At 39.7% G+C, this 14,341-nt stretch overlaps 1 protein-coding gene across 1 annotated transcript in view; it reads right to left on the reverse strand.

The window, feature by feature from the left end:
* The window catches only part of IGF2BP3 (insulin like growth factor 2 mRNA binding protein 3), a gene marked incomplete at its 5' end in the record, with an annotated part of 46,089 nt that overhangs the window by 11,813 nt on the left and 19,935 nt on the right, over positions 1-14,341 (reverse strand). Inside the window, one exon of the mRNA XM_039222511.1 lies at positions 13,662-13,787. Within this exon, the coding sequence (XP_039078442.1) occupies positions 13,662-13,787 (126 nt within the window). The remainder of the gene's footprint in view (positions 1-13,661; positions 13,788-14,341) is intronic.

Genomic DNA, 14,341 nt, shown 5'->3' on the forward strand with positions numbered 1-14,341 from the left:
AAAGGGAAATATTAGGGAAGATAATAAGATATAATGTCATTAAATCAGAAAATGTCAGTCATATGCCCCTCCCTCACCCATTAACAGGGCATTCCTTCAGCTAGACTCTGCTGATTTAGCGTGTGTGTGTGTGTGTGTGTGTGTGTGTGTACTTAATTTTCAACTGATTCATGTGATAGTGCAATCAAATCTTTGTACAAAAAATTGTGTCCTTGTATACCTCTGTTACATAAACTCTTAGAAGTAAAATTTAGCTGGAGTCAAAAGATCTGAACATTTAAAATGGGTAATTATCAAGTTATACAAAAAGTTTCCCAGTCTACACAGAATGGTGGAATTCCAGTTAAACCATTCATGTAACATCTGAGTGCTAACCTTTGTGTTTAACAGATGGGAAGATGGGTAGAAAGCATGCAAAAATTCAGGTTTAAGAAGGTATGATCAGGGAGTGTACTAGTTTGTGCGTTTCCTCTGTGTGAGCTACATTACCTCATCTACACCTCACAACCCATGCAACTAACAGAAACTAACAACATTCCCATTCCTAAAAAAAAATTTTGAACATTTATTTTTGAGAGAGAGAGAGACTGAGTGTAAATGAGGAGGGGCAGAGAGAGAGGGAGACACAGAATCTGAAGCATGATCCAGGCTCTGAGCTATCAGCACAAAGCCCCAGGCGGAGGTCAAACTCATGAACTGCAAGATCATGACTTGAGCCGAAGTTGAATGCTTAACTGAGTCGCTTAGGCACCCCAACATTGGCATTTTAAAGATGAGAAAGCTGAGCCAGAGAGATGCACATGGTAGTATACTGACTGGTACTGTAGCCAGCATTCAAACCTGGGCTTCTCTAGCTCTTGAGCCATCTTTTTTTCTTTTTTTTTTTTTTTCTTTTAAATGGGGGAGTAGGATTCTGGATAGCTCAGTCAATTTAAGAGTCCGACTCCATTTTGACTCAAGTCATAACTTCATGGTCATGGGATAAAACCCTGCATTGGGATCTGCGCTGAGCATGGAGACTGCTTGAGATTCTTTCTCTCCCTCTGCCCCTCTCCTCAACTTTTGCTCTCTTAAAAAAAAAAAAAAAAAAAAAAAAAAATGGAAGGACATATCCTGCTTTCAACAGGTATGGGATGTGCTTTGTTAAGTGACTCCTAGAAAAACAGACAGCCCAACAGAACTTTCATTTGAGGAGGTACTGCCTTGGTATGATTTCCTGAGTCAAAAGAAATGTATTCTGCTGGCAAAAGCATAAACCTGTGATCATCAGTGTGTAAAAAATGGCATCAGAGATAGTCAATTAAAAAATATTCTTTATTTTGAAAAAAAGGCGTAAGTAAAGGTTAAGAATGATGTAAAAGGGGGCAAAAGGTACAAACTTTCAGTTACGGATTAAATAGGCCATGAGAATGTAACTGATAGCTTGATAGGACTATTGTTAATACTCTATTGCATATTTGAAAGCTGCATAAAAGGATCTTAAAGTTCTCATCACAGGGAAAAAAAGAACTATGGTAATGGGTACTGAGTTACTGTGTTGATCATTGTGCAATATATACAAATATGCAATCATTGTGCCCCTGAAACCAGTTATAGGTCAGTTATACTGAAGTAAAAATTTTTTCAAAGACTCTAATGATTAGTTTAATTGAATCACCCACAAAAAAAAAAAAAGATGCTTCCAGAGAACAAAACACCTAAAGGCATTAGGTCTGTTGTCAACTGCATACGCCCATCTTATGCCTGCTTAAAATACTTTATAAGTTAAGAATTTCAATGTTTGTTTCCACTGTGAGAATAAAATAACCACATCTCTGAGAAGTTCTCACGAAAAAAATTCAAAATTCCTTCATTTTTATCTGTTATTTGTTGTAGCTGAAGTTGCTATTTTCAAGATCTGCAGAAAGTTTGTTTCCCCATTTTTCCACTAATTTATATAATACTGTAATTAAATCTCTAACATAAATCTTGTGCCCCTGTACAAATACTTCTAAGATTTTATGTCACAGAAATGATGGATCATAGGATTAACATTTAAAATTGACAGACAGCGGTGGGGGCATCTAGGTGGCTCTGTCACTTAAACGTTCAACTTTGGCTCAGGTCATGGTCTCACGGTTCATGAGTTCAAGCTGTCCTGACAGCAGAGAACCCACTTTGGATCCTCTGTCCCCATCTCTGCCCCTCCTACCCCCTCAAAAAATAAACATTAAAAAAATAAAAACAAAATTGACTGGGACACCTGGGTGCATGGCTCAGTTGATTAACATCTGACCATTGGTTTCAGCTCAGGTCATGATCTCAACAGTAGTGGGACTGAGCCCCATGATGGGCTCTGTGCAGACAGCATAGAGCCTGCTTGAGATTCTTGCTCCATCTATCTCTCTGCCCCTCCCCTGCTCACATTCTCTCTCTCAAAACAGACAGACAGACAAACAAACAAACAGATTCTCAAAGGCACCCGGATGGCTCAGTCAGTTAAGCAGTTAAGTGTCTGACCCATGATTTTGGCTCAGGTCATGATCTCACGGTTCATGAGTTCAAGGCCTGCATTGGGGTCCGCACTGGCAGTGCAGAGCCTGCTTGGGATTCTCTCTCTCCCTCTTTTTCTCCCTCTCACTCCCTCAAAATAAATAAATAAATAAAGGTTAAGAAAATATTATTAAAAAAAAAAAAGATTCTCTCTCCCTATTTTTTAAAAGTCCATTACACAAACAAACCTACCTGACAAGTATTTCCAAATTCTCATACTACTAAATTTATCTTATGGTCAATGGATCTATCAAGGAAAGGGGGAAATCTTTACTTATTTATTTTTTAAATGTTTATTGCTGAAGGAGAGAGAGACAGAGCAGGAGGGAGGGGCAGAGGGAGACACAGAATCCAAAGCAGGCTCCAGGCTCTGAGCTGTCATCAAAGAGCTCAACACAGGGCTCGAATCCACGAACTGTTAAGATCATGACCTGAGTGGAAGTCGCAACTGACTGAGCCACAGAGGCACCCCTGGGGAAAATCTTTTTATTTTTGAACCATGCCTTTCACACTTGAGAAAAGTACAGCAACACAGGATTCTAGACTCTATCCTTAGTTTTCTACAAATGAAAATCATCTAAACTGCTCTTCTGTATAAGTGTCTTCCTTGATCTAAAACCCACAGGTACCTAATATTTTCTGTAAGAGTTAACTTAAAATTCAACTCCAGGAAATATTACTGATGAAAAATCATTATGTTGTTTCTTTAGCATATGCGGATGTACTTGTATTCTTTACAACCTGCTATTCCTGGTGTTTCCTAGGACATCCTAACACACAACACACTGCAAATTTTAATACAGCTGTCAGCTAAATGAAGCCTCCCTTGTATTTCTGTAAGCACTCTTAGAACAAATACAGGAGAAGAGGGTTTGCCTTCCCATTAACTCTGGACTGTGGACATCTGTGAGAAGGGCCTGTTTTGCACAGCTTGGCCAAGTCACTTCTGTTTCTATTCACCAGCAAAGAATGCTAAATAAAATTATTTCATTCTTTAGTATTTCCCAGTCTTAAGAATAGTGCCTCTGTGTGCAAAGCACTATACCTCACAGCCTGCCAGTGTTTTATGCAATTACCACGTGCCATTTATTCCAAAGGGACACTTTAAGGCCCATCTTATTTTAGTGGCTGAATTAATGTGGACAGTGACCATAAACTGTGCTCAGTGTTAATACTTGATCATTCTGGTCCTTATGGTATAACAGACACATTAATCTTAACCAATTTTTTAAGTAAAGATAGGACCTAAGTATTTTATCTTACTGAGAACATCTCTATCATGTTCTTCTCAATAATGTACTTTTGTTTTGGGCCTGAGAGTCATAAAGACCTTTTTAATGATCAGACTAACCTAATGTGTAACTCAGATCTGCCCCATTGTGTTTTGCCATGACTGCGTAATTATTTGATTTCTGGGCCTTGTTTCAGAAAGATTTTAGGCTGCTTAGAAAATACACATCATCTAGACGTAACACAAAGGTGGCCAAGAAATGAAAGGACAGGGACCTGAATCTAAAAGATGAAGCCAGGAATGTTGTTACACATTTAACACTAAGCTTTCCAGCAGCTAATGTAAAAAAGAAGTCAGCTGGATGAGTATGCCCCTAAGAGAAAAACTATCCATTTGCTTAGTAAAGAACACTCTTCCTGGGGTTGATCCCAGAGAGCAACTTCTTCTGTATGTCTTTCGAGGACTGATGTTAACAGGCGTCATCCTTGGAGTGAAAGCTGCAGAGCCTCACAAGTACAGTGTGCGCATGTGTCTCCGCCTAGACGATACTCAAGACGGCTCATCTAGGAGAAAAGATCCAAGGCAAAACCTATGTTGCAGCCTCAAAAGCTGAATAAAAGCAAAATAATCTTTCTGACACAGTGATGAAAGGCCATCAGTACTTTTTTTGTTGTTGATTTTTAGGAACGGAAATGGAGTAGGAGGTAACAAATCCAATACCAAGATTCAGAACAAATTTAAAAGCTGTGTGAGGTTTTGGAAAAGGAATGGTGGTCAGTAGAGGAAGATCAAAAAGGACTACATTTTAACAAAGAAGGGGTGAAGACATCAAGAAAGAATCTGTATGTCGACAGAGAAGTGTTCTATGCTGGAATGAAACAGAAACAAGAGAACCTGTCAAACATAGAGAGCGGTGTTAGAAGCAAACTAAACATACGAGGAGGTGGTGCCCCAGACTGATGGGCAGTACTGCATTCCCCTGGCAATAGCACATTAATAAAAAGTTGACTCATCAGACGTCTGAATATCACCCATTTCCCTCTGTGCCAGTTCCTTATTCACCAAGCATCTCCCTGACTGCAGGTTACTTTTCAAGGAAATTTTCCTCTGGGAATATAAGGTGCTTTGCATAATCATCCTGTCTATTTGATAATCATTAAACTACCTCTGTGGTACAAATTATTGTTATACAGACTTCTGCACAGTAAGCCAGGTTTCCAGGATTTGGATACATAGATCATTTAATTTTTACTTACAAAACTAAGAAGTCAGAACAATGGCTTTTGGTAATAAGCCTCTTTCACCTGTGATTTTAAGTCTCTGAGTTCAAGCTTGAAGAAAATTCATCAGCATCACCCTTTCTTGTTATACATTCTTTGCATTTAAGTTAGTGTTCAGCTGCATTATCCTGAATGCCTCTTACAAAACCTTCGGAGGTGAAGGGCAGTCACATGACCCAAGCTGCTTCCCAGTGGACTTCTGCCAGATGCTATAAGCAAAACTTCCTTTGGACTTCTTGGCAGACTCTATAACTTGAAATAACATAAGAACAAAGCTGCTCAACTGAGGTTTGCATAACTGGTAAAGTCTGCCAATGAGTAATTCCTAATCATCTATCATGAGGAGATACAAGAATGAGCAAACAGTAAGGTTAAGTGTATTTACTTTGTGGGGAACAAAATCTAAGACAGCACAAAGGCATGGAGACATGCGTGCCAGCCAACAAAACCAGCCTTCAGGAACCTGGAAGGATGCCAGTGTTTCCCTTTGGTTTGTAAAATAGATACTCCTGGGTTTCTTGTTTTGTTTTGTGTGTTTTGTTTTAATGGATTTGGGTTTGGAACTGAAATTAAGTTTACTCAACTCCGTGACCTGAACACAATACTGAAGTCCTTAAAAAAGAAAAAAAAAAGGGGGGGGGGGGGGCGAGAGACAGAAAATTTCTCCCATAGCTACGTAACCAAGGCCTCTTAGAGGTAGTAAATGTATATAATGAGTGATTTACTTTCAAATATTTTACAGACAAAAGAGCTGTACCTACAGTAGGAAATCCTAAGGAGTGGGGCACTAAGAGAACTGATCTAAAAATCATTTCAACTCTTACAATATTTTGTTTCTTAAAGAGCACCTTGAACTAACTAAAACGTAAGAAAATGTTCATCTTTCTTGCCTCTTTGATAAACACATTTGCAATTTTAAGATCACACTATTGTTCTGGAGACTTTTGGGAAGATTCCAAAGATGCTATCAAAATTATGAAGACAACAGCACTTGAGCTAACTTCTGCCAACCCAAACGCCAGGAAATACCATTCAGCTACGGATGCCGTTCTGTGCTATGCCAATTTCGGCTCTCGCTCTGTGCATGAGCTGCCAACTGACTCTTCCGTACTGTTTGAGCATTCTTGAAAGGAGCATTTCTTGTCATTTCTAAACTCAAAGTTTGCCAATCAAGTACTGCATGAGCCAGCTGCTAGGCAGGAACTAGAGACTTTTTGTCTGTTGCAAGAATCAACTCTAGCTGTACTAGGAAACAATCCACCTCTCAGGTTCCGGTTAGAATACGATGCAGAGGGAAGGGTGGGCCAAGTCCTGGAATGAAACAGAGGCAAGGGATTTATCCCAAGTCAAGGTGTGTCAATTCTCCTTTCATGTTACAAAGCAGCAGTAGGAAAACATGAGTAGCAAAATGAAACAACTCTTAGAGAAAGAGAGAGCTATACATAAAAAGACAGAGTCTTTGAAATGGTTAGTCATCAAAAGCTGCTTACCAGGCAATATACATTTAAAGGGAAAGAGATTCTCTGCTCACCTACAGGCCATCAAGGATAAAGAACTGATCTTAATAAGTAACCGACTTCCGTGTGAGAACTTCTAAGGGCAGCAAGCTTCCCATCAGCAGCTATAGATGCTGGAAGGCAGCAGTGGAGCATCCTCACGTGCTGAGAGCAAATACCTGCCAACCTTTAATCCTCTAACCCAGTTTTTAAATAAACCAACCCCCACAGACCCACAATACTAGGTTCTTCAGCAAGAAGAAAAGTGAAGCCAACTAAAGGGAGTATCAGAAGAAATGGTAAGGAGGGGAAAAAAAAAAAACACATAAAGTTCTGATGAATTATTGCCTTTTAAAAAAAGCATTTTTTAATGCTTATTTCTGACAGTGAGAGACAGAGTGCAAGTGGGGTAGGTGCAGATAGAGGGAGACACAGAATCTGAAGTAGGCTCCAGGCTCTGCTAGCACAGAGCCAGACGCAGGGCTCGGAATTCACAAACATCAAGATCATGACCTGAGCTGAAGTCAGACACTTAACCAACTGAGTCACCCAGGTGCCCCTAATTACTGTCTTTATTAAAAATTTTTTTAATGTTTTATTTATCTCAGAGAGACAGCACGAGCAGGGGAGGATCAGAGAGAGAGGGAGATACAGAATCTGAAACAGGTTCCAGACTAAGAGCTAGCTACAGGTTCCAGACTAAGAGCTAGCTATCAGCACAGAGTCCGACATGGGGCTCGAACCCACGAACCATGAGATCATGACCTGAGCCGAAGTTGGATGCTTAACCGACTAAGTCACCCAGGCGCCCCTAACTATTGCCTTTAAAAACAACAGTTTGCTTCAAAAAGTGGTGACTACTAGGTACATTTTTAATATTTAGTGATAGGATTTTAGATAAAGAACAAAGTCTGTATTAATACAGTGAAGGCAAAGCTATTCCAACTAAGTACTCCCCCACGGAGAGGTTATATACTACAACAGAACTTGGTCAAGAGTTGTTCCCTTAAAACATTACATCAGAAAACTACCTGACAGCTATCTGAAAGTACAGTTCACTCTAGCTGGTATCCAGAAACACAACACAGTTCTCTGAATATGGCATTTTCCCTTTAATTTTCAGTGAAAATTATCTGTAGGAGTGGAATCTGAATCATGGAATTTTGTGATCGAGAATTAATTTAGATCATTTTGGTTTTTTGTGTGTGGTTTTTATTTGGTTTCTGATTGAACTTAAAAAGCTCACTTCCACCCTCCCAGGCTCTCTGAGATTCCTCTTACAGGTAATATTGCTCAATCCAGTAGGACAGATTTAGTCATCTCTTCAGTTAGAGATGCTGCTTCCCAGCTTCTCCTGCAGGCAGACATAATGGACATTATGCTCTGGCAAGTAAGACACCAATCCAAGTGTAAAAAGCTATCCTCAGGCAGTGTCTTACTCTGAGGTGGCTGTTGATTTTTTTATCCTTCATCTTTGCGGGCTGGAATCAGACTCAATGCCTGGAACTTGAGCAGTCATCCTGGGCTGGGAGGCGGCATGTAAGCCAATAGGAGCACCTGCCCTAGATGATATAACACAACTACTACAGCCTTGGACTGACTACCCTTCAGCTCTTCTCATGAAAAAGGAACACTCATTTAAACCATTTCTTTTCTTGTAATACATAGCCAAAGCTAATCCTAACACACAGAGCATGCCAAAATAGTTTTAGAGGCATGAAAACAGACATATGGCAGCATCCCACAGACATTTTGGCCTGATATATGCCTGTGAGTTGGAATTAACAGGTGATCCAGAGAAAGGGAGTAGGTTTTTGACCACACTTTAAGATAAAGCACCAAACAACCTAGAAAGAGGGACATACCTGAGTCGTTATGTATTTATATTTATCCCAAATATTATCTATCATGCATTAGTCTTGATATTTTTTCCAACACTTGAGTCCACCTTCCATAGAACAGTATCCATTGTTTGCAGAATAGCAGTCTGACAATGAACAGGCAACAAAAAACCTCCCGATGACCTTTACAAAATCACTAATTTCTAAGCTTCCATCTGTTCCCACTGAGATTTTGATTCATATAAGCTCAAGGTGAGGTACAGGTTCTTAACCAGTTAAGAAACAGAGCAGCTGGGGCGCCTGGGTGGCTCAGCTGGTTAAGCATCCGACTTTGGCTCAAGTCGTGATCTCATGGTTTGTGAGTTCGAGCCCCGCATCCAGCTTTGCACTGACAGTGCAGAGCCTGCTTCAGATTCTCTGTCTCCTCCTCTCTCTACCCCACCCCCACTCTCTCTCTCTCTCAAAAACAAATAATAAACGTAAAAAAAAAAAAAAAAGAAAATAAACAAAGCAGCTTTTGCTAACCTTATACTTTCACACTCAGGTCAGAGAGCTTTCCAAAACAATGATGTATGAGTCTCATCTCATCCCCAACTCCTACCCTGGGAGATTCTAATACAAAAGGTCTGGGGTAAATTCTAATGTAAACAAAAAACCATTTTCTCTCATGGAGCTGAAGGTAGAGAAAGTCTTTATTACAGAACACTGCCAACTAATAAATGTAAAAATTGACAGACATAAACATAGTAATAATGTGACTGGGCAAATGGCAGCAATGGATATTAAACCCATGTTGAGAAAGACTAGAGGTCAAGACATATATTCTCAAAGTCCTACTGATTACATCTTAATCACAGGTGGAAAAGGTACCTTTACAATGCAGATATCGGACAGACGCTACCTTAGCTGTATGATCAAACAATATGACCAACAATGAGACACAATGACATCATTTGCTTCCCAGTGAGACACAGTGAAGGTACTCCTACCCAGGAAAAGTTATGACCTGAGCCTAATTACATACAGGCAATCAGTCAAATCCTAATTAGGCGACATTAACCACTAGCCTGGATTTCTCAATGCCATAAATAAGAAAACAAGTGGTGGGTAGGGGGTAGGTGACACCACATGGAACGGATGACGCAGGGACGGACTCTTCCAAAGATAAGAGGGGACTAGAGAGACAAGACAACTAACTGCAATGCCTAGTCCTTAACTGGACTCTATTGAAAACTAGTTAATAGAACGTTACTGGAGTAACTATGAAATTTAAATATGCACTGTATATTAAATAATGGTCTCAGGCTGAATTTCTTAAAAGTGATGATATTGTGCTTAATTTCAAGATGAATGCGCTTGAGGTGACAAGTTAAAAATAGTACAATGCTCCCATTAATAATTACCTCTAATTACAATGCTTGTATAACTAGGAGCACCTGAGTGGCTTGGTTAAGTGTCCGACTTCGGCTCAGGTCATGATCTCACAGTTCCTGCTTTCAAGCCTTAAGTAGGGCTCTGTGCTGACAGCTCAGAGCCTGGAGCCTGCTTCTGATTCTGGGTCTCCTCTCTCTGTCCCTCCCCCTGCTCATGCTCTCTCTCTCTCAAAAATAAATAAACATTAAAAAAATTTTTTTAGGGACACCTGGGTGGCTCAGTCCGGTTAAGCATCTGACTTCGGCTCAGGTCATGATCTCAAGGTTAATGGGTTCAAGCCCCACGTTGGGCTCTGTGCTAAGAGCTAGCTCAGAGCCTGGAGCCTGTCTTGGGATTCTGGGTCTCCCTCTCTGTCCCTCCTCTGTTTACGCTGTCTCTATCTCTCAAAAATAAACATAAAAAGAATTTTGATCTTTTTTTTAAAAAAGTTATTAAAAATATATACCAAATTTCCAAGACAGAATTATGTACCTATGTATTTATTCTTAAGAGGAGAGGCAATTGCAAGAACATATTTTTAAAACTCACAAAAGCACAGATTTCTTCCATTCTGGGGAAAAGGGTAAATTACAGAAATAGTTGTCCTTTCCCTTTTAAGTTCTCTGGATGATTCCTGACACATTCTTTGAGGTCTAAGACTAATATACAGAGATAAAGTTAGTACTAGGTTTAAATCAACAGAGAAATATCACAGTAACACATTCATCTGCAACAAACACATGCAATTTAATAACCCTAATTTATTAACAATTCCAACTAGATAGATAGATTTGTCTTTTTTCTTAGCTTTTAGTGTTTTGAGTGATACCTCCTACACCAATTCAGAGAAAATGCCCATGTGTGAAGTTGGGGATTCTATTATATCACTGCCTAGCATACATGTAGAACCAAATGCCCACTTGAATTCTGCAAAGAACGCAGGCTGCTAAAAATTGTCCACATTTTATCCCTGTAAGATGAGAACTTCCTTGTCCTGCACACAAAACCACCAAGCCCTTCAGGGTTCTCAGCAGCTTCCCTTCGGCAGTGTTTCTACCTTTACTGCTAGCAGCTTCTCCATCTCCTGATCTCACTGGCTGCTTCCAATTACATCGACTTGGTTTAGTTTTAAAATCTCAGGAAAAGCCAAGACCATGTGTTCCAGTGGGATCTTCCTTAAGTTTACTCTTGGTTCACTGACCCCTCTGTCCCATTCTTAAAACAAAATCTCTACTTGCTTAAGTCACTCAAGAGATTTAAAATCATAAAAGTCCTTTGGAAATAATGTTTTAAATACAATCTTACTTCTCTTAAAACAATCCTTATTTTCCTAAGAACACAAGAACCCATTACACAAAACTGTATCACTACACAAAATTAACTCTAAATAATATTCATTTATTTATGTATCTTAAAAATAGATGCCTAGCAATTCACTTTCGGAGTTTTTGCTACTCAAGCAGCCACAGAAGTGTAAAAGATGGATGTCCAAGAACGTTCTGTAATGTTACCACTTGTAATGTGAGAGGCTTTACTGAAAACCAGTAAAAGCCTTACCTGTAACCAGTAGAGATGGAAGCATTTAAATGACACCTCAATTTACAAATTAGAAAGCGAGGAAGTGGGGCGCCTGGGTGGCTCAGTCGGTTAACCATCCGACTTTGGCTCAGGTCATGATCTCACGGTTCGTGGGTTCGGGCCCTACGTCGGGCTCTGTGCTGACAGCCAGCTCAGAGTCTGGAGCCTGTTTCGGATTCTGTGTCTTCTTCTCTCTCTGACCCTCCCCTGCTCATGCTGTCTCTCCCTCAGAAGTAAATAAAACATTAAAAAACTTAAAAAAGAAAAAAAAAAAAAGAAAAGAAAGTGAGGGAGAGATTAAGGGATGTGCCCGAAGAGAAAGCTAGTTTAGAGCAACTAGGAGAGATATAGTTTAAATAAGAGCTTCTTCAGCAATGAGTTACTTTAAATAAACAGCTCCTTATAGCTTTTAATCAATGCTGTTTTACAAAAATGTCAGAGATATATGCACCTTAAACTCAGTAATATGACAAATTCATCTATTTATAATAAAGAAACTAGTAGGCATATTAGACCTTAAGTCCATATTCTCTCAAATTCCTATTTTAGGCTTTTACTCTCCTCTTAAACTTTTTACGTTATTGGATTCTGTAAAAACTAGTAATGTCTGACTTAAGAGTCCTGAAAGATAATACATCTGATTCAGTTTCTTCATTGTGCAGCGAGATAACAAACCCAGAGGCAAGAGGGGAGTGACCGATGGCGATACAAAGCTCAGGCAGAGCTGGGCTGGACCTGGACTCTCACCCCAGGGATCCTCCCTTACTCTCACCCCAGGGATCCTCCCTTAGTCCCTTTAGCATCAAGGTACAAACATGTCAGCTATTTCACATCACCGTTAGCTGTGATGGAAAGCTTTGGGTAACACGGGATAGATGCATTCACACTGACATGGAGTTGAAATTTTGATACCTCTATCCATAGATTAATGGGCTTTGTTATATGGTCTCTAGGACCAAATATGTTCAGGGTGGCTGGGGAGTTGCAGGGGAAGATGCAAATATCGCTGGCCATAAAAGCAGAAACACTACAAGAAGAGGCCAAAAGTGAAGAACACCTAACACAGTCAGGTGGTTCAAGACAGGCCTAGGCAATTCTCACTCATAAAGGGATAAAATATGAACAATTTCAGCAATCTGTTCTCAATACAATTCCAAGGGCATTTTACTCTATATGTAGTCTAGGCAGTATTAGTTACCATGGAACCCCCAAGCTGTTGCAGCTGGACATTTCCCTAAATTGGAATAGGAGGTACTACTTCAAGTATATATAAGAAAAGAGTCAAACAGGAAGGCAGAGATGTAAAAACAAATCCATAAGGGAAGATCCTAGAATGTTGTTATTTTTATTTCCATGACTGTCTACCTCTAATTATCACTGATAATGCAACAGAACTGTGAACTACTTTAAAAATAATTACTATCTGAGGTATCTGTTATGTTGCAATTATTTTTCTACTATCACTGGTCTATTTCTGACTTCAGAAAAAATGCAGTTTTTAAAAAATAAATATAAAAATAAGGTTCCTTTCTTAATAGTCTACCTGTTTACAAATCAAGTTGTCTAATAGTTGCACACACGCACAATAGATCCATGAGGAAAACAAGCTTGAGCTCACTGTTTAAAAAGCACACTCAGGGGCACCTGGGTGGCTCAGTCGGTTAAGCGTCTGACTTCGGCTCAGGTCATGATCTCACGGTTCATGGGTTTGAGCCTCGCATTGGGCTCTGTGCTGACAGCTCAGGCCTGGAGCCTGTCTTCAGATTCTGTGTCTCCCTTTCTCTCTGACCCTCCCCTATTCATGCTGTCTGTCTGTCTCTCTCAGAAATAAATTTTAAAAAAAGAAAGAAAAAAAGCACACTCAAAGTAGAAAACACATTTTTATTGACCTTTCAAAGCAGCTGACTTCCAGGTGAAGTTTCAGATTAAGGGAGCCTTTTAAAGTACTATCTTTCAACATTTAAAAATAACTTCTTTCCCTTTCCCTGAAGTCTCAAACTTTGCTTTTGAGATTTAAAAGGTTGGTGACAACCCTAGTACCCAAATACTTCAAAAGAGTATTTCACGTGTCCCTTCTACAAAGGGGTAGGTAAGAAGGTTCTACTGACGTGAACTGGAGAGCGTGTGTTGGCTCTCAACTGATAGATCATACAGGGCCCAGGTTTTACATTAGGATTTGTCCCAATCAGCACTGAATGTCACCCTACTAAAGGGCAACAAAGTCTAATAACTATGTCCTTCTGACTGCATCCCACTCACCTGTAAAGAAAGCCAAGGTACGTTATCTTACCTCAAACTGTGGGTAAGGAGGAGTCATAGCTGAAGGGGGCCCTGAGGTGGGAGGTGGCATCCCTGAAGTGGGTGGGAACAGACCCAAGGCATTCAGATTTAATCCAGGAATTAAATGTGCTTGAAGCTGCAACAGCAAAAAGGTCCTTCATTTTACATTTAAAACATCAAGTGTAAGTAATCATAAGTGACAGTATTCAGATTGTGACCTCTTGTTAAAAAAAAAAATCATTTTATGACTCAAATTTTAGAACAGACCAGATGTTCCATGTTGTTATACTTAAGCACCTGTTTATATTTCTTGATATTTTAAAATCTGTGTGCTCATCTTCCCCCTCCTTGATCTGAAGCTACACTAGCTTTCACAAAGCAGGGAACACACCCTCACTTTCCTTAATGACCAGCTCACAGTACTTAGACAAATATGTACTCTGTGTGCTATGGGCACACAGTAAATACAGACTGAAAACCTTGCATTAGTTGAATAAGTAAGCAAACAAGATTTGTGCACTGAAAAGCAAACCAGATATACAGAAAGAGCTATTATTAAGAGATTTTTACTCCTTGGATAAAATTTGGCTGTCATGGGTCTAAAAGTCTACAACAATGTCAAGATCTTTCAAAATCAGGTCCCATCCCATATAACTATGGCAACTAAACGTATCTTTGGAGTATCTCCAA

The sequence above is a fragment of the Hyaena hyaena genome, unplaced genomic scaffold, assembly GCF_003009895.1.
Source record: "Hyaena hyaena isolate Hyena2069 unplaced genomic scaffold, ASM300989v1 scaffold_1148, whole genome shotgun sequence".
Lineage (NCBI taxonomy): Eukaryota > Metazoa > Chordata > Mammalia > Carnivora > Hyaenidae > Hyaena > Hyaena hyaena.